The sequence below is a fragment of the Neodiprion virginianus genome, chromosome 2 (genome assembly GCF_021901495.1).
Source record: "Neodiprion virginianus isolate iyNeoVirg1 chromosome 2, iyNeoVirg1.1, whole genome shotgun sequence".
Taxonomy (NCBI): domain Eukaryota; kingdom Metazoa; phylum Arthropoda; class Insecta; order Hymenoptera; family Diprionidae; genus Neodiprion; species Neodiprion virginianus.
The window spans coordinates 6,786,844-6,806,459 of NC_060878.1; the positions used below are offsets into that span (position 1 = coordinate 6,786,844).

Consider the following 19,616-nt stretch of genomic DNA (forward strand, 5'->3'; position numbering starts at 1 on the left):
GTTGATACAGGCACATCGCTGAGGATCATCATTTTCTGATATCCGAATGTGGACCACCTTGAATGTCCAGCTACCCACAAATTTTCCTGTCCACAAAACTTGTTTAAATTCTCCTTTTCTATCTCTAAACTGGTGCGATAAAATTATGAGAGTGTCGGTAATATGATTACGAAAGTCCGCCACCAATATCTCAATTTTATGAAACACAGTGAAAATTAATGCCAACGATATCGAGATAATGAACAAAAATTATAGTTTTTGAATTGTAATGCTTTTTCTTCGATACTGCATAAAATAAAAAATAAAAAAAATAAAAAAATTACATTTTTCAAACTGCAGATTTTCAACTACAGAATATATTATATTAGTAGTTCTTACGTTCTTGGCACAATGTTTATTCACTTTGCATTTCTCAGACTTTGATTACTTAGACAATAGCCTAAGCTTTCAAGCCTGCTATACATACTATTTGTCCTCTACTTTACAGAGTAATAGCTATGCGCTTTGTTACATTCTTCTTTCAAAAATTTAGTTTATAAAGTGGCACTGGGTGGCTGGACACAGATGGTACCCAGCAGATTGAGAATGCCTCAATGCTGATTCAAGTATAACCGAGTTTTTTTCTTCTTCATTGTTGTGTTACTTAGATGATGAAAGCGGTACAGCCACAGAAGATGAGGATGACGAACGTGCCAGAAAATTAAGAAAACAAGAAGTTTGGCTGGAAGATCGACCCCATGGATCTGAAACTGATACAGGTTCTGATACAGAGGTGAAGCGTCTTAAATTCTCTCAAAACTTGTTAGATAATTTGCCTGAAGAACCGCTTTGTTCAAATAATGACACATTTACCGATGTTAATCTTAAGTTGAATCTAGATTTAACGCCAAATGTAGATAATAGTAAAAATTTATGTGGTAGAGAGGTACTCGATCAAGTAAACGAATCAAACATCAATGAATCAACAAATGTTAGTGCAATAGAAGCGCAGGTGGCCATGCCAAGTATTGAAAATCCTTTAATTGACGCGAATATTGATGGGTCACAGAATTTACTAACTCATCCCGAGTTATCAAAAAATTCGATTATTGGTTCATCTACAGAGAGTTTGTTGAATGAAGTAGGTGAAATAAAGTTGGAACCCAATGACCTGTTTGGCAAAATAACTGATGAAATAGGTCTGACTGCCAGTGTGGCTGAGTTAGTTATAAACGATACAACTCCGGTTTCAGAGGATTTGTATAGTACAGATCATAAACAGTCTAGATATACGGAGTGTGATGAATGTAATCGTGAAACCGTAAAGACGGAGACACCTGAATTTGATAAACAAGTAAAATTATTTTCACAAACTGAAGATGTTGAACAAGCATTAAATTTAACTACCACTACGGCCAACTCGCAAAGTGAATTGAAAATCAAAGAATTGGAAGATGATCGAACACAACTTGTAAGTAAGAAAGAAGTGCAACCAGATATTGTTCTTGTCACTCAGATGAAAGATGACGGTGTAGGAAACGTAAATAGCTATACTGATAGTTATAATAATTTGTCGGATTTGGTTAATTCATTACCTAAAACTACACAAGATGAACAAATAATTTCACTCGCAAGTGCTTCTGACGATACGCTAGCGAATAATCATTCAAACAAAATTATTCCAGAGATAATTGAAATTGAACGAAGTGACAAAGAAGTTTTTGAAGTTGAAGATGATTTGCGTGAGAAAACAGTAAATGTGGAATCTACAAGTGTGGATGTAGAAAGTCTAATTGATAAAGAAAATAATTCATTGAAAATATCTTTGAGTGAAAGTCCAATTGTCACAGTAACAGCACCAACACCAACGATGGAAAATCCACAGAATAAAATAGAATGTCGAGAAACTTCAAAACTTGCAGTTCCTGAAGAAGCTGATCCCAAAATAGATAGTGTTGAAAATGAGACAGTATTTCTAACTAAATTCAAAAAACCAAAGAAATCAAACGACAGCAGCCATATTATGCTACGACCCTTATCAAGAGAATGTGCCCAGTTGAAAATAAACAAGTATTTCGATCTAGGAAAAAATCAATCAACAGAATCTGATGTTGCTAAAAAAAGTGACAAGTTACAGCAAGAAATTCACCATCCAGACATTGAAATAATTGAGTTAAGAGTAACACCAAAATTATCTGATAAGGTTGATAGCAAAGATTTGAGAAAATATTTTCAGAAATCAGTCAGTCAAGACCATGAAGATAACGTTGAAACTGATGAGGTAGAGATAAATTCTCCAAAGGTTGAATTTTTAGCGAAATTGAATGCTGATAGTGAAACTATTAATATTGTTCAGTGTGAGGCCTCAGATACAATTGACAAACAATTTGATGAAATAGACCAGCAAAATCAAAATCGTGAAGCTGTAGATACAATGAATTCAAATGTTGAAAAACTGGAAAATTTGACTTTAGGTAAACTTAGAAATAGCAATACAATCACAAGCTTTGACCGTAACATACTACATAAGCCTAACTCTAAAAATGACGAATTCAAATTAGAGAACGCAGTAATCATGACAACTGGGAAAGAATTAGATACAAAAGCAAATCAACCCCACATTAATATACCCTCTAGTTCAACACTTGATAAAACTTCAACAAATGTCAACAATATTAGTGAAAGCAAAATCCCTAACACATCACCTCAGAGCATAGAATCAAATGAAAATACTAGCAATAACAGAAGTGAAAAAGAAATTATTCAGCGTGATGTCCGAGTGACGGAAATTGAAAAAGATCCTGAGGATGGAAGGAGTATTGTTCATCACATATTAATGAAGTCAAACAGTCCTGAAAAAATAAATAAAAATACATCTACCCAGTTGCTTGAAACTCCAAAGAGACCTGAGCGTAAGCGTTTATCACAAAATTCTCCTGCTTCTAGTGAAGTTGATTTGAAAAATATAGTCCAAATCCCAGTACTGCCAGAAATACCTCTGAGAAAGAAATCTAATGCTAAAAACTATACACCGGGGATTGTAGACGTGAGTACAGCTACGAGTGACATAAGATCATCTTCTAACATCGGTGAAACAAATTCGCTTAAAAAAATGGCATTAGACAAGTCTGATTCTCAACTTCCTGACTGTAATAATCTCTTTAATAATGATCAACGACAGCCAAAAAATTCATCACCAGGTCCAAAAGCGTTAGATGCAATGTCTGTAGCGTTAACTCATAAGTCCGATCCACGTGGTTCTGCCAAATCCCTAAGTGCCTCAAACTCTGAACTCCGTAAAAAAGATAAATGTATAATATCGTAGTATAATTTGTGTTAGAGGTTTAAGAATCAAGTTGAATACTCATAGTTGATGTACATGATGAAAAGTATTTACAAAAGTTTTCTGTGATTTTTCGTAAATTACGATTTTGAGTTTTAATATCTAATTTTCGATTAGTAACATTGTTTGGAAGATTTAAATAAAGTATATTACGTAAAATATGGCTGATGGTGATGAGAGACTTTTTCAGACAACCCAAAGGCTGATAAAATAAGGTAAAAAGAAAAGTTTGCTATAAGAATGGAGTGTTGTCAAGACTAATAATGCATTAACACTGATTTATTAATTGTATGCGTTTGTTTGGACTAGTAGTGCTTCTGCTCACACCAGCATTGATACTTATTGGTCTCTATAGACTGTATAGTAACTGAACCATTACCACCAGTCCATATTTTATTAATATCTGTACAGTACAGCAAGATATGTCAGTTCAGTCAATCAATCAATCTCTGGAACATCTATTTTTAGTCTTCAAATTTTTAAATATTGTGACAAGGAATTTCAAAATATTACACCCTTGTAAATTTCTAATTTGAAAGGTAAATGATACACCCTTTTTTTCATAGTATTGTGACATACATTCAAAAGACTTCAAAACGAATACTGGAGAGTGGTTAAATTGATCTGAAATGTATATATATACTAATTCTACAGTGTCTCCCATTTTAATCAATCAACTGCAGTATCTGCGGAATTGATGATAATACCAAACATTTACGTTTCATGTAAAAGTTCTTGAATTTCGAGCCGAGTATCTTACACATGAAATCAAATTTTTCTAGATGACAGTGTTTCCAAGATTTCACACACGACGGCTTTCAAATAAATTTGCATGTTTATTATTTTTTGTTACCGGAGTATAGTTTAAACAAATCCAACAATGTATAACAATGCTATGAAATTTCCATGTAATCAACATGATCCAGTTTCATGAATTTCAAATTGTTTACCCTAACGAAATAACTATGTTTCTTGTGATACCAACAACTAATATTTATTTTGGTTACCCAAGTTTCTGCAATGCCTTTCGATTCTTCTGAAATTTTTCGAAAACTTTAAATCTGGTTTCGCAAGCAGTTTTTACCTGCAGAAACTTTTTACTATACACATGACCTCTGCAAAACCATGTATATCTTTTGTGGTTAAAAATTTTATGGATCTTTGATACTCCTTTTACACCATGGCCTTCTGCCATTAATAAATGTACTAAATAATCTTCTATACTCACCAAGTGACTGCCGTTGAATGATGAAACTAAGATCCCCTGTATGATAAGAGTACCTCATAACAAATTAAACTGTGTCTATTTCTCCTATTTTGAAACTCCATATTTGATGAGGATGTTGTATTAATAAATAATTGTCTCCAGGTGGCTTCAGATGACGACTCGGCTGAAGAGAGTGATGAAAACTCGGCAACAGAAATTTCAACAGACTCTGAATTCGAGCATGATGGTACAACTCCTACACAACACGAGATACCAGAGATCACTATAAACGATGCATTTGTCCGAAAAACTAGAGGAAACTACGTGGAACCAATAACAGTTCAAGTGAGGAGCCACGTCATATCTCCAGTTAATGGTAACTTGAAAGAGAACAAAGGTACAGGTGTGCAATTGGAATTCTCTAAGATTAATGCCAATAAGGAATTTGGTGTTGGTGCAAATCAAGCCAAGTCACACATAGTCCAATCAAGTCCTAAAATAGCTTCACCTAGCCCACTTGTCAATCCCAGAAAGGGTGACTATCTCCTGAATCGCACACATTCTACAGAAGGTATTGCGTCAAAACTCTCTTTGGAACTTAAGAAACGGTATTTACTTGGCAGTTCTGCGCTGACTGGATCGGTCATGAAGTCAGGTTCGACGTCGAATGTTGACACAAAATTGAGAAGCTTCACAGACATCATATCCCAACACCAAAAACTATTGAATCCAGCTCCTGAACCCAGTCCAACAATGCAAGCATTTTTACAAGGCACAAATAAGTTGCGATCTAGCAATATTCAGCTTTCCCCTCTTTCACCATCTACTGTGTTAACAAATTCACCTTTCAAAGGGGCTTCACCTGTTCAATCTCCAAAAATACTCTCGGATATTGAATTGAATAAATCAGCAGATACATCCGATGTATCTAAAGTACCTCTGCCAGACTTAATAAAAGAAACAAATATCATGAAGTCTAAAACAGACCCGAATATAGTCCGCAAAGATTCTCAGAATATACCTGATCGAAAAATAATCGAACAAATAGTCATGACTGAGGTTCCTAAAACTATAGTACATGCCAATGAAGATTTGATGACAAACTTGTGTAAGAAATTAGACAGAAATATTGAAGATGGTGACCCAGCATATGAAAATATTGAGTGCCGACCTCGAAGCCCATTACATGAAACTTCAATCATTGTACCGAATGTAGATTGGAGACAAAACAATAAGGAAGATTGTAAAGAAACTGAGACATCTGACGACTCAGAAATGGATAGTGATTCTTTATCTTGCAGTGGAACGGAATTTGAAGAATTACTTGGAGCAGTGGAGCACGCCGCAACTAATTTGTCACCTCCCAGATTACAAATACATAGCACTAGCGGTGAGTTACTGCTTGATGAAGAAACTGGTAAGGAGAAGCAACTTGAAGCTGGTGTATCATTTGAACCAGATTCAATTGAATGTGTTCGAACAGATGAGAGGGGAGCGGTTAATCCACTTGTAAGTAAATTGTTTGAGACTCATTCATTCAGAAATGTAAAAATTCCTGAAAGAGATGAAGGGCTGAATAATAATTTAAGTTACTTGGATCCGAAGGATGGAGGTAAAAACACTTTGAGTAATTGTAGTAGTCCAACATCTGCCAGATCAGGTGCATCTAGTGAGCATGACGATTCCGAGGAAAATGATATCACAACAGCAGCTCTTACAGAAACTGAATTTTCGGAATGGGCTCGAGATGGCGAAGGATTGGTTTCTGAGGATTTACGTGATGTTGAGTTTAACATAAATCCAGAATTCATAACCACACGCAGTAATAGAATACACAAACATGTGAGTGTGCCTCACGATACTGTTTCAGCTAGAATAGCTAGAGAAGAAGATCTAACTGATTTAGATTCTGATTGTAACAGAAAAAGCACAGAAATTGAGCTTCCCATTAATCAAACTTCAGAACTTCTTGCCAACGGTGAGAATATAGATTTTATGGATACTGATAATGAGTCCTTTCTGGATGACAGTTTGCAAGATGCTACCAATACAACATTATTGAAAAATAGAGGGTACATCGAATTCGTGAATATCAAAGAAACAACTCCCATTCAAATTTCACACATATGTTCGTCTGAAGCCCCAATCGCAGAGACAGAGTATGACCATGAATTGGGTTCAGATGATGACCAGTACAAGGACGAAAATGTCATAGAAATAAATCCCATCACTATGAACGACATTAAGGACAGATTAAACAGTACCATTAACAAGAACGTGAAACTCGAAACCTATCACAGTCCTGCGAGTGAACAGACTGAGACTCCTGAAGAATGTGTAAAGAAAGAAGTTTTTCAATCAATGGAAGACGATAGTTTGTTAGTAGCTGAACCTGCTGAAGATACTACAACTAGTGAAATCATAACTGTACTCGCCAGTCCTATAAATCCGCATCCTTCGACAGCTTTAATGAAGACAGAAAGTAATGATAACGAACCGCTGAAACAAGTTTCTCCTTCGCATGATGGAAATAATCCTGATTATCTGGAATATGTGAAACGTTTACAGTCCAGAATTGCAGAGTTCAGCAATGTAAAAGATTCTATAGATGTGAGAAAAGGTAGAAGAAAAAATTCAAAGTGTTCGGGACATTTACGCTCGCAGGAGATGATTGCAGAAGAGGTGAAAATTCAAGAAGCTCAAGGTAATAACAGTTTTAATTCACCAGCAACATCTCGTAAACTTGAAGAAATCACAAGAGAACGATCTAAGCAGAAATATCTTATACAGGATATATTAATGGATAAATTACAGGCTCAGAAGTTGAAGTCAGCTGAGAAAAAAGCGAAAAGAGCTGCCAGAACATTCTCATTTAGTCCTGGTACCATTGTATCTCCTGCAAAACCATTGAATGTTCTTGAATCGTCTCCTGTGCCACTGAAATTTATGCCGACATCTACGACAACTCCGACGAACAGCCCGGTTCATACTACTTTTGCTGAAGCGAAAAAAGCACTAGATTTAGAAACACCAGTAATGTGTATTACACCGAAAAGCACTGTTGAACAACTGAATTTTGAAACGCTGGAAAAGCAGACAGGTCGCGAAGCTTTTACTCAGAAGTTCCTAAATTCAGAAAAATCTGTTGCCCAAAGATCAGAAAGTGGAGTATCAGAAGCTCCTCAGACGACAAGCAATGTATATAGTAGTGAATTCGTCACTCCTACAGCTCCACCAAGAATCAAACACGAAGAAGCTAAACGGACTGCCGAAAAAGCAAGACAAGATGCTCGTGCTCGGGCCAGACTCAAGAGTGATGAAGACTTAGGATTGAGTCCTGAAGATAGAATAAAACAGCTAAGAATGAAAGTGCCAAGAAGACAGCTTTCCGTGGAGGACAACAGGGGAGCTAATGAAGAAGTGATGCCTGAAGTGAGAACGCGGCATTATAGCTTTGGTTCACTAAGTCCAGGGAAAAAATTGCAAACTAGCAAAAGTACTGACAATGTGAAGGTGTTTACTAAGAAGGTGAACACTGAGACTAAAGTATCTGGAAATGCCAAGTCTATGGATGAACTGTTGCAGTCCTCAGAAGCTAAATGCGAAAATGATGCAATCGTAAGCAAGAGAGACAAGAAAAAATCAAAGGATCCCGAAAGAAGGAAAAGTATTATTCAAGCAGTATCGGATTTCTTCAAAAAAAAAGAAACTTCAGTATCACCGCCAAACCAGAGGGATAAATTTTCAAGGTTCAGACTTCCTTCGAAGCTTAGGGATAAAGGGAAGGTAAACGAAACAAACTTGCAATATAGCATATACTTGTCTACCTTGAATGATATATTATGGGTTGTTTACATGTTTCAGTTGTATAAATCATATTCGGATGGGTCAGATGTAAGCAATATATAATGACTAGTCATTCGTATTATAATCTCTTTGTCCACATGTACCTGTATATTATATTTTAACGCCAGGTACTGATTTGATTTTCGTTGCAAATTATGACACTTGTGCTTCGTTGTTCAATAGATAACAGACTGTATACAATCTTCAAAATTTTCCAAATTGGAATAAACATTGATAAATCTTTCTCGATCTAGATCAGTTGCATTCACTATTTCATATATTTAATTAATTTAATTAATTGTTATTTATTTTTAAATTCCATCCTATCAATTACTCATCTACTTTTTTTATATTTATGTAAGATATTGGATTTTTTTTCAGTAGTTATCCACGAAACTGTTTATCATATATCACTAATGAATTAAATAATCCAAAATGTTTTCCAAAAGAAGTCGAAACTAACGCTATCAGCTGTTCGAGTTGTATTTTACCAGAAACAGTGTACAGTCTATTATCTAGTTCGATCTGTGTTACTGGCATGATTTTTAAGTTACACATATACCAATTTTCTATGATGAGTCTAACTTCTTTGTGATTAAAAATAGAATCGTAATACAAGTACCTTTAAAAATGTACAGTTCTAAAAAACAAAAAATAAGGTATTGGACAGAAAATGTTTTAGAATTTTATGCAACGAATCAGTTGATGGAAAATGCCACTTATCATAAATTTGACAAATTTTAGAATAATACAATATCAACTTCAAAGCCATTTATGTAATATTGTTCTCGCTTTGTGTCATACAAATCCGTAGCGCCAGTTAATCATTTCACCACGTATTCGGATTCTAATTAATATACATTATTTGCCAACAGTTAAGTACTTTGCTGTGTTGAATTCACTATTCTTGGATCGAAATCATGAAAAGTAGATAGTAAATTATTTTGTTATTCAGCTCCTATTGTATTATACAGCTGTGACACATGAAAGGAAAATTTTTGATTTTTTGAGCTGGTCATCTTTCATATGTAAAATTTTAACTACTATGTCAAAGCTGTGTATGTAGATGTTTCAGATAGTTATTCTACAATGAAAATATAATTATTCAGGGTCTCACTTCAGTCGTATTTCATATGATTCGTCACATATTTCAAGCCATATCATATTTTGTCAATTCATCATTTATGCTGAGCCATTTCATTTCCAACGGAATGATCGCAACAATAATTATTCTTAATCTGCATGCTGTATTGCGATAAAACATACCGGGAGTTTTATAAAAATAGATAATATACCACTCTAAGACGTAAAACGCAAGTTATATTTAATTATCCAAGTCCAAATATTGTTCCGCAAGACGAATCTTGAAAACAACTAAAGAAATTGCAACAATCGGTAAAAGGAGAACTTTAATTCGCTACATTTTCTGTAGTGTGTACGCAGCACATCATACAGAACAAGTTCATATGGCTTTTAGGACAGTATAGAATGCACCACGATGTACTTCTGTGGCTAACCGAATGCACTGTTGTACATTATTAACCTGCTGTCATACACTGCAAATTTGATCCCAGTGAATGTAGTGAAAAATTTTTCAGTGTTTTGAGGTAAAAAATTTGGACCAGTCGCATCAAATGCTGAAACATCTCTGATATCATTCGATGTAATATTGAGTCAGTTTTTTTACTCTTTTCTTTGCTTACTTGAAAATTTTTTAATAATTGTCATCTATAAAAAAGAATGTAAGATCTTCATATTCTTCTTTTGAATTTTGCCGCATAAATTTCACAACAATAATTTCATAACACAGAATTGTGCATCGCTAATCTGATTTCGTAAATTGACTAGATTTTCTGAAATAGACATTTATTTTCAATTGCAGGATACTTGCACAGGAGACTAAAAGAAATTGAGCTTATTGAAAATAAATCATAAACAGATTATTAAGATATGGGTTTGATTGATATAAAAATTCATTTTTAAACACTGAGTGTAATGAGATTTTTCTATTGCATGAATGTTAATTCACATTCGAGTGATTTCTAAAAATCTGTATCATTTTCTAACACTTCAATGTAAAATAATGTTTCCGTTCATTCGCTAATTAAAACGATGTTAATGTATTCCAGCTTGACAAAGAATCATTTCATAAGTTGGATAACAGACCTAAAAGTGTTTGCGAAGGAATGTTGATGGGGAGTTTTCTTGATGGAAGTCCGCCATTGGTTCCACCCCCGCCAGTGCATTATGCTCTCTCTACCTCACAGTTGTCAGGTACGATTAGTAAGAGCTAACAATATTTATTAATTTTATTTACACCATTAAAAATTCTATTATGTAATCATTAAAAAACAAACAGCAGAAAATACGTTGTCCAAGTGAAATATAGTTCTATTGGTGGTATGTAATAGCGGATAAAATAATCATTATAGCTCTCTATATCCATCAATTTTTTGGCAACTAACGTATGTTTCTAATTAATGTGATCATTTTGCAAAAATCTTCTACCGTAAAGGAAACGGAGTTCATCAGTTTATTATTCAAAGCCATTGCTATATCAGTGGTAAATGCTTTTGGCCGACATCAGATTGTAATACATGTGTACTCCAAACAGATGATACTTTGTCTGAGGAAGACTCGAAAACTACGGCTCGGTCGATGTCGCAAACCCATCGAGTGTCATTACCTGAAGATTCATGTCACAGTATGCCACGTAAGGAAAAAACTGCTAAGAGACAAGCCAGGCAGACACAACTAAAAAGGTTCGTAACTGCTCTTCATGGATATACAGACTAATTACGTATGTAAGGTTGAACATGCATGTGCCACAGTTGATATGAAACATGACAGAAGAAGTGCATTAGTCGCATAATTATTTATTATATTGCTAATAATTTCAATGGCTTCAAAGTTTGTTATTCATCATAATTTAGGACATTTAGTCAATTGTTAAAAAATTTTTGTGCTACAGATTACGAATGGCACAAGAAATCCAACGAAAATTGGAAGAAACTGAGGTAAAGCAACGAGAACTGGAGAGCAGAGGTGTCAGTGTAGAAAAAGCTCTACGTGGGGAAGGAGGTATAGTGTACAAGTTCTTTATTGGCGTGTTCAACAGAAATGAACATAGTATTTGTTGTTTATCTGTAACATTAATTGGTTTTCTATATTCAAGATCTATATCACATATATATTATATCGCTAAAAGAATGAAAGTCCAGATTTAATTAAGTTATAGACTGTTAAGGAGATACGGCTCGTTGTAAAACATGCAGGAATTCTATCAGTACAGTTGACATTTGATAGCTCCCTCAAATTGTGATATAGTTGCTTCATAGCTGATTCACTAATTATAATAATTAATCAACTGTTGTAGAGGTTGATAGTAATATTTATATTGTAGAATGTATGGATCGAGAGGAGGTTGATTTATTGCGTGAATGGTTCGACTTGATGAGAGAACGAACGGAATTAAGAAGATACGAGAAAGAATTACTGGTACGAGCTCAAGAATTGCAATTAGAAGATCGACATGAACGTCTTGAACAGGAATTGCGTGAACGCTTAGCTGACGATGGTTAGTATTCCTTCATTTCTCTCCCAGAATTACATCAAAAGGTGTCCAACATTTGACAAACAGTAATCCACGAAAATATGTGAATTTCCTGAACAAATTCTAGCAATATAAAATTTATTAGCTAATGTTCTCATTCTATCTCATGAAAAAAGTATATGTATATCACAATAGCACGAAAATCATTTGGGTGCTACTGACAGTCTAATACTTATCTATTACATTCAATTGTTTAAACCGATGTTAAATATTGATATCTTTTTCAAGAAGTTTGCATAAATTTGTAGGATTGTTTTTCCTGAGTGTGAAAAAATAGGACGCAATAATTTTACAATGATGAAGTAAATTGCAGAATTGATCAGTTCTAACTTGAATAATGATTACCTGTTTGTAGATGGAGGAAAGACAAGCGACGATGTGAAAAAAGAAGGAGAAATTCTCACCGAGATGCTGGAAATTGTAGCGAAAAGAGATTCTCTAATTGTTCTACTGGAAGAAGAGCGACAAAGGTGGCGTAGACCCTCGTGCCCAACACTCACTGCACCTGCCACAGCCACTGTCACCTCTAACGGCATGACTAATATTTCTTTGATAACTCCTACTGCCTCAATTTCATATACCTTCATCCTCTTGGCTATCCTTGTCGCTTACCTGCTTTCGTTTAACATTGTAGAATTTCTTGTTGGTTCTCACAGAGAATCATTACTGTTTCTCACGTGAATGCAATTCGTATTGCTTATATTTTTCTACTGTTCACATGAACACCGTAGTAACGTTTCGGTAAAGAAAGAAAATTTTTCGCTACTGCACCAGGCTCTAGATAGTTAGAAATCACCTTAGAGAAGGTCGAGTTATATTTCTAAATGCTTTCGCATTCATGAATTTTACTCTCCATCATGAGCATAAATTGTTAAAATCATTATAAAAATTTTACCTAGTTTGATCTTAAACATCACAGTTGAGGTTAATTTAGCAGAACCATATTTTAGGATCATCTTGGCAGTTTGAAGGTAAAAAATCACCTGGCTGAGTAGTGACATATCTTCTTACTCTCCATACTTGCTGTAGAAGTGTAGTAGTAGCAAACGCACTGAACGAATGTATGAATGTTATCTTTCAGACGATCCAAAGTGCTTGATGCATTAGTTTGTATGAGCATTCTAGTTTTTAGTTGTGACTTACTAAAGGGTTTGAGGTTTTTATCCAACTAAAGTTGTGATTGGAAATAATTTTTTATCTGACACGTTTTTATATGGAGATTAATAATGTAGATATTTTTCGTTTAATTTTTTTAATTTTTTTTTTTTTTATTTTCATATTTATTATTTTTGCAAGTTCATAAAACAGTAACGAAAGGTATGTCACAATTACACAATATGTATATTAGTGTTGTGATTTTACCTGTGCGAAGTTTGTCGATTGCATGAATGGGCAATAGGGTGGTTTAAAAAAATAGATTTTTTTCACCCTCACCACCTCCAATGTTAGTGTTTGATAGAAAACAATCTTTTCAAATGAGGAGCTCTTTAACTCAACTCTAATAGGTCGCTACTTTAATTTTTATTTCCCATTCATTTAATATGGGAAAATAAAGAAAGCTTGACACATCAGATTTAATATAAATTAGCTTCATATTTTTACATGACTTAAAACCAATTAAGATAGTTACTTATGCGCTTGTTAAACAGTAATTACTGATTACATTCTAAAGATCATGCAAATCAATACTACGTACCTACTAGAAGGTAATATTATTGTCTGTATTATTCTAGAGTCCAAACGTGACTTGATAGTAGAATATTGTTTTTCATTTATTTATTTATTATTATGATTTTTTTCTTTTTTGTACTATTAACTTAAATTTCATTTCTTTGTCATGATGATTCATTTTTGTTACATCTGTGATCTACGAGTCAATTACTCCATTTTTTTCGATTCAAAGTAGAATTATACCTGGAAGCGTTAAATAGGAAGGATAGTAATTTTGGTAAAATTGCATTAAAGGACATGTGAATTAAACGTGTAACTTCATTAAATTGAATTACACATATTATTTGTTACGTAGTTCATTTCAGTTATACCTGGGAGATACAATAAATACGAAGTAAAATAGTAAATTTAAATGATGTTCAACGTTAAATGGTGGTTAATTTTTAACAATGTGAATGAAGTACATGATCCAGAACATGAAACAGAAGTTATTTTTTCAAAGGATGAATTTTAAACGAGTTTGTGTGTAATGTCTGAGTACAAAAAAGGTGGAAAAGTGGTCTTCGAAATGAGCTGACGAAGCGTGACTTGACACTAGATCGCTAGATAGCTGTGTTTTGCAGCAGATGGAAATAGGAAGATAGTATGAGCTTACCGCCTGTCTACCTTACAGCTATATGAGTAGTTCAGGTAGATCACATTCGTAACATAGTGCCCGCCGAAGCATTTTTTGATGGAAAATCTGCCGACCGAAAATTTCAACAAGCCCTTAAAGTAAAACTGTTCAAGTATACGTTCAATCGGTTTTTTTTTTAATATGTTTGTCGACTTTCTTTAACAAACTCAGTTTCTACAAACAATTGTAATTTTCCTGAGTGTGCCTTGTTTTACTTCAAATTAAACCAAAATAAGAAGCCAAAACTCATTGAAAATATTTGAGTAACAGCTTCTTTTAAAGCGTTGAGTATGTCCTTTCTAACTCTTTTCCAATTTTCGGTTTGTGACTACTATTCCATGAAACTTTAGCTATTGCAAGTTACAAACTCACGTGAACCATTCGATGAAAACTAAGTATTTGGACAAAAGAAAACGGTTGCTTCTAGATTTGCAAATCCGACTTGTAACACACTTTTGCTTTGAAAACGATGCTCGGATATTATTTGAATATCATATTAACAATTTAGGAAGGATAGTCTGCAAATATTTAATCCATGTGCATTATGCGACACGTATTCTATATATTGCGCGTACGATTTCAATATTCAAAATATATTCAGTACTGTATGTATTTTTATTGTACACTGATACATGGTGACTGACAAAATATTATTGATCTTAATCTTGGCATCATTTCTATGTATGATTGAGCATCGAGTTTTAATAAACGAAATAGAAATTTGCCATGATTAGCGGGTGACCAAGGAGCTATGTTTAGGAAGCTCGATAATTGTAATATATTTACATTGGGTATATTATGCATGTTTTCATCAACGGCACAAAATGCTCCGGACGGTGCTTGGCCGTAATTTCGTTGATTAAAAAATGCTATCATATCAAGTCTGAACCATAAATTACATTGATCATCACGATTTTCGGGTAAATCTACTTTTTAAAAATTATTTCTTTATTTATATATTTCCTAATTGGTATTATGTTTGTCCAAAATGATAGCTTTGTGTTTTATTAGTAAATTCATACTGATGAACACCGTCATAAAAGAACAAACTCTGATTACCATGACTCACTAACATGACATAACAATTACACTCAGATACTAAATAGACAATGGGCAGAGGGTAAAGTAAAAATTTGGCACATCCTGATTTTGTCATGCACCTCTACAGATTGCATTTCAGACATATTTGGTAAGCCATCAGTGTTAGTTGACGATTGTATTGTTGAAAAGTTTTATAAAGAAATGTTTCATAGTGAAAACGATTAATTTATACAAGTCGGGAATTAATAAATTGAGAAGCTTTACACTGATTACATAATTCTCTGAAACATTGTATTTGTAGTGATAAGAAAATTGTATTTTTTTTTACATAGATTGCCCTGCCTAGCCGTTCTTTCAATGTAATCCAGTTTGGTGCACTGAATGTCGTACAAAGTATACATAAAATCTCAAACTTTTATCTTTCTAAAATTTTTTTACTCTAGCTTTGATGTGAGATACAAAACTTTCATAGTTTACGTACATATTGAATTATTTTTGATTTCAATTGACGATCAAGTACGTACTTCAATAAAACAGTTGTGTCCACTCGACTATTCCTATGGTTTTGCTACAAAAGTTTATCTTTTTGTATTTTATATTATTAAATCAATATAATAGAAAGAAATATTATTTTCAATATCAAACGTATGATGAAGTATCAAAATGAGGGGTAAAAGTGCCAGCAAATTTACAATATGTTGTTATAAAATAATGAGTGCTGCATGACTCCAGTTGCTTAGGACTTTGTTAATGTTTGGTTTTTTTTCTCAAGATTCATATATTCTTTAACACACATATATTTACATCGTGTATTAATAATTGTTGTATTTAAACGAAATTATTAAATGCGATCAATCTATCTCCAATAAATTGGTTTTCGTTTGCAGGTATCAAGACGAAGACCGTGATCTGGAAGCTCAAATGTTGGTTAAAGGACTAACTCCTTCCAAGAACTCATCCTCTCCATGAAATTACAATGCCAAGTACGAATTGCTTCTCTTGTACCCGGAAGCAAGCTATGTTAATCATTTTTGAATTTATGTAGTTCAATCTGATGACATGATATTTGGCTTATTTATGTGCTCGGAAAATAATCACAATTAAACCTCAATGATTGTGACCAGATGAATTATACAAATTTATACAGCAAAACATGCATGCAATATTTTTATCGATTATTTTCACAAATCAAGTAAGAAGAATCGTGATATGTATATTCTATATGATAAGTCTTAAGAATCTATTTTTCATGTTCGTTAATAGACTGGGATAATTATTAGTTTATAATTTTTCAAAATGTACCGACTATATTGAAATGTAAATAGGTCACAATGGACAGTCTAATTTTCATACTAAAATGGCGTTATAAATTATTTCCAATTTTATATTTAAATTTTGCGACATATTTCGTTACAACTGATGAAAATACAGACGTACGTGTGAAGCATGTCGCAATCTTCACTTATTACTGGCCTAACCAGTGAGCAAAGGAATAAGGGGTATTTACTTGCTGGCAGTGAAATTTTTAAAGCAATAAAATAGAAGTTTCGAGAGCATTTTTTTTTCAGTTTAAGACTGGTAATAATGATCCATATGCGGATCCTATTATACCGATTTCATTTATCAAAACTAACTTCCGTGTTGACAGCTCTCCTCTTGCAATAATAGATGTCATTACTACAGAAAGTGAAATTAAACAAAATTTACACAAGTAAATAAAGACCCACTAGGAATAAAATATATTTGTATTGGAATAAGATGTAATACAAAAGGCGAATTCAGTATTTGTGGTCTGTTAGCTCGATTTGTTTTGCGTGAGTATTTTTTGATAGCAAAGTATCCACAGTTCGGAGTAAGTGGACTTCCATTTTCTGTACGATATAAACCAATGCTTTTATTATCTGATGATATTCAGAAAAGATATGAGGTATTATTTTTTAAATTGAACAACTTCGAGGTCAACATTTTGATTTGCAGTTCCCTTATATTTTATTCTACATATCGAAACGACCTTTCACGATTTCATTTGAATTCTCAGTTTCAAAAGGATTCCGTTTTATGTTCTTGCCAAAAATATTAACCAAACTATTAGCTCTTTCATGAATTTTAAGGCACACAGGTATTATTATGAGTCGATAATTCGTTACATTTTAGTTGTTCATTGGGTGGAATGTTCTCTTAAAAAGACGAAAATTATAAATCGCAGCGATCTGTTTACAAAATTTAAATTTGAGTAAATATTAAAAATGTAACGAATACAAGTGAGCTAATAATAATACTCGGTTTAAAATTCGAAGAACAGCTAACAAACAGTGCAACTGATATTTTTTGCAAGATTATACAACTCACGGTAAAATTTTTTGTGCGTTTCAAAAAGGAAAAAGTTATTGGTTTTGATATGATGTAATTTTTCAGCATTACATGTACGAAATGTAAAACTAGAGGTAAATAATCATGCATTTTGTTTCATCAATTTATCATTTTGATCGAAAATTATATTCATTAGAAAAGTTGTAAGTTGCAATTTTTTGAAAATTCATAACTGAAGTGAACATTTAAATAAAAATACCAACAAATTATAAAGTCCTCTTCTATAAAGATATGAAGATTGTATAAAAGCAATCGGATACAGAGAAAATTTGACCTTTCAGAGTTGTCTGATTTCAAGAATAAGGCCCTATTACAAGATTGATTCGAAAAAGTCTATTCAACTTGGCGTAGATGCAATGGAATCCCTATTCAACTACAGTTTAATAAAGATAGTTTGTTACAGTATACAGTTGGAATTTCAAATTTCAGTAACAAGTATATTTTTCATTCTGATGAATGCCAAAAGCAGTGGAATTAAATTATGGTTAATGATTGATAAAAAAAAATGGGCTACTTTACGGTTTATAGATAAAACTATGACTATACATGCATATGTATATTCTGCCCAAAAGAAATAACCGTATTGTATGCGAAAATGTTTAACCAATATAATATATGCGCATTGTACGTAGAATACACAGAAATCATATGCCTATTTGAAGACGTGTACGTACGTTTGATGTCTGGAAATATGTATATAGGTTGTATACAAAACTGCTCAACGAGAGAAACACTAAATTCATATGATAAATACATTATAGCTTCGCTGAATGATAATTCATTTATAACCTTCTAAATTATCATAATTTGTGATTATATTGAAATTGGATTAGCCAACAGAATGGTATTTTTGGTAATCTTGATGAGATATGTGCCTCGTATCTAGAACTCCTTTGTGAAAAAATATGCCTAAATACTTGTGTATATTTATCAATAAAACTTGAGAATGCTTTCTAGTTGTAGGTACATAAGTTACTGTGAATAATGGAATACTTCAAAGATAGTTTAAACACTTTGCTATGTCAACTGCAGGAGATGAATAATTTTTTATACCTGCAATTATTATAACAACCTTTGAAACTTATTGATCTCTTAAAATTTATACTTTTTTCAGTAATATATTTCACTGATACTCTGCATGGATCAATAATCACAGTCGAATTTGAAAACTTTTACACGTGATAAATAAGTGACAAACAAAACTGCAGATCGAGTTAGATACATAGTCTGCTTTGTGATCGAATTATCTTATGGAAATAACATGGGGAAAACTTTTTTTGCTCTTTGAAATTTTATAAATTGTTGACTACTATTCAGATCATCTTAGAGTTGATATAGAGTGCCCAAATTTTCGTGGAATTTTTTTCGTCAGTTTGAAAGTGTTTAAGCTTCACCTAACAAACGGGCGTTTCGATATAACAGAATGGAATGTATATCAAATTGCTGCAACGCTATCGAAGAACGATATCATCGTCGAGATTCTGGACATTTCTTAAATCTAGTAATATTTACGTGTTTTAGACTTCAATCTTCTTACATCTATTTTTTTCAACAAAAACAAGAAGTAGAATGAAATAACGATTATTGAGAATCGGACACAAGATATCATTTTTGGTACGGCCGTTTCGAAATGACAAATCGCGCATATTTATTCTAGTTATGGAACGACCGTTTCGAAATGTCGCATGTGCGAGCACATATTTCGGAATACGTCTAATAACTTATCGGTGACTAATCGTGTATTCGTGGACAAAGTGAAACAGAGAAATGAGATCTAGTGTGGGAAATCCCGCAAGCCATTCGCCGACTTCAACTGCAATTGAATCGACGTCTTTTCTTGTAACAAGTTATCGAACACCTGTTTCCATAC

The 19,616-nt window shown here is 33.3% G+C and overlaps 1 protein-coding gene across 10 annotated transcripts in view; it reads left to right on the forward strand.

The window, feature by feature from the left end:
- LOC124298242 (F-actin-monooxygenase Mical) overlaps positions 1 to 18,702 on the forward strand; it is a 40,617-nt gene extending 21,915 nt beyond the window's left edge. For 6 of the 10 annotated variants that reach the window (XM_046749989.1, XM_046749988.1, XM_046749994.1 and 3 more), the window contains 9 exons: positions 648 to 772; positions 4,692 to 8,315; positions 8,394 to 8,423; positions 10,505 to 10,658; positions 10,990 to 11,137; positions 11,347 to 11,456; positions 11,779 to 11,952; positions 12,344 to 12,520; positions 16,264 to 18,702. In XM_046749989.1, coding sequence (XP_046605945.1) covers positions 648 to 772; positions 4,692 to 8,315; positions 8,394 to 8,423; positions 10,505 to 10,658; positions 10,990 to 11,137; positions 11,347 to 11,456; positions 11,779 to 11,952; positions 12,344 to 12,520; positions 16,264 to 16,316 — 4,595 coding nt within the window. In that variant the 3' untranslated portion in view covers positions 16,317 to 18,702. The remainder of the gene's footprint in view (positions 1 to 647; positions 773 to 4,691; positions 8,316 to 8,393; positions 8,424 to 10,504; positions 10,659 to 10,989; positions 11,138 to 11,346; positions 11,457 to 11,778; positions 11,953 to 12,343; positions 12,521 to 16,263) is intronic. The other 4 variants (XM_046749996.1, XM_046749993.1, XM_046749998.1 and 1 more) reach the window with 4 other exon arrangements.
- Positions 18,703 to 19,616: the final 914 nt, after the last annotated feature.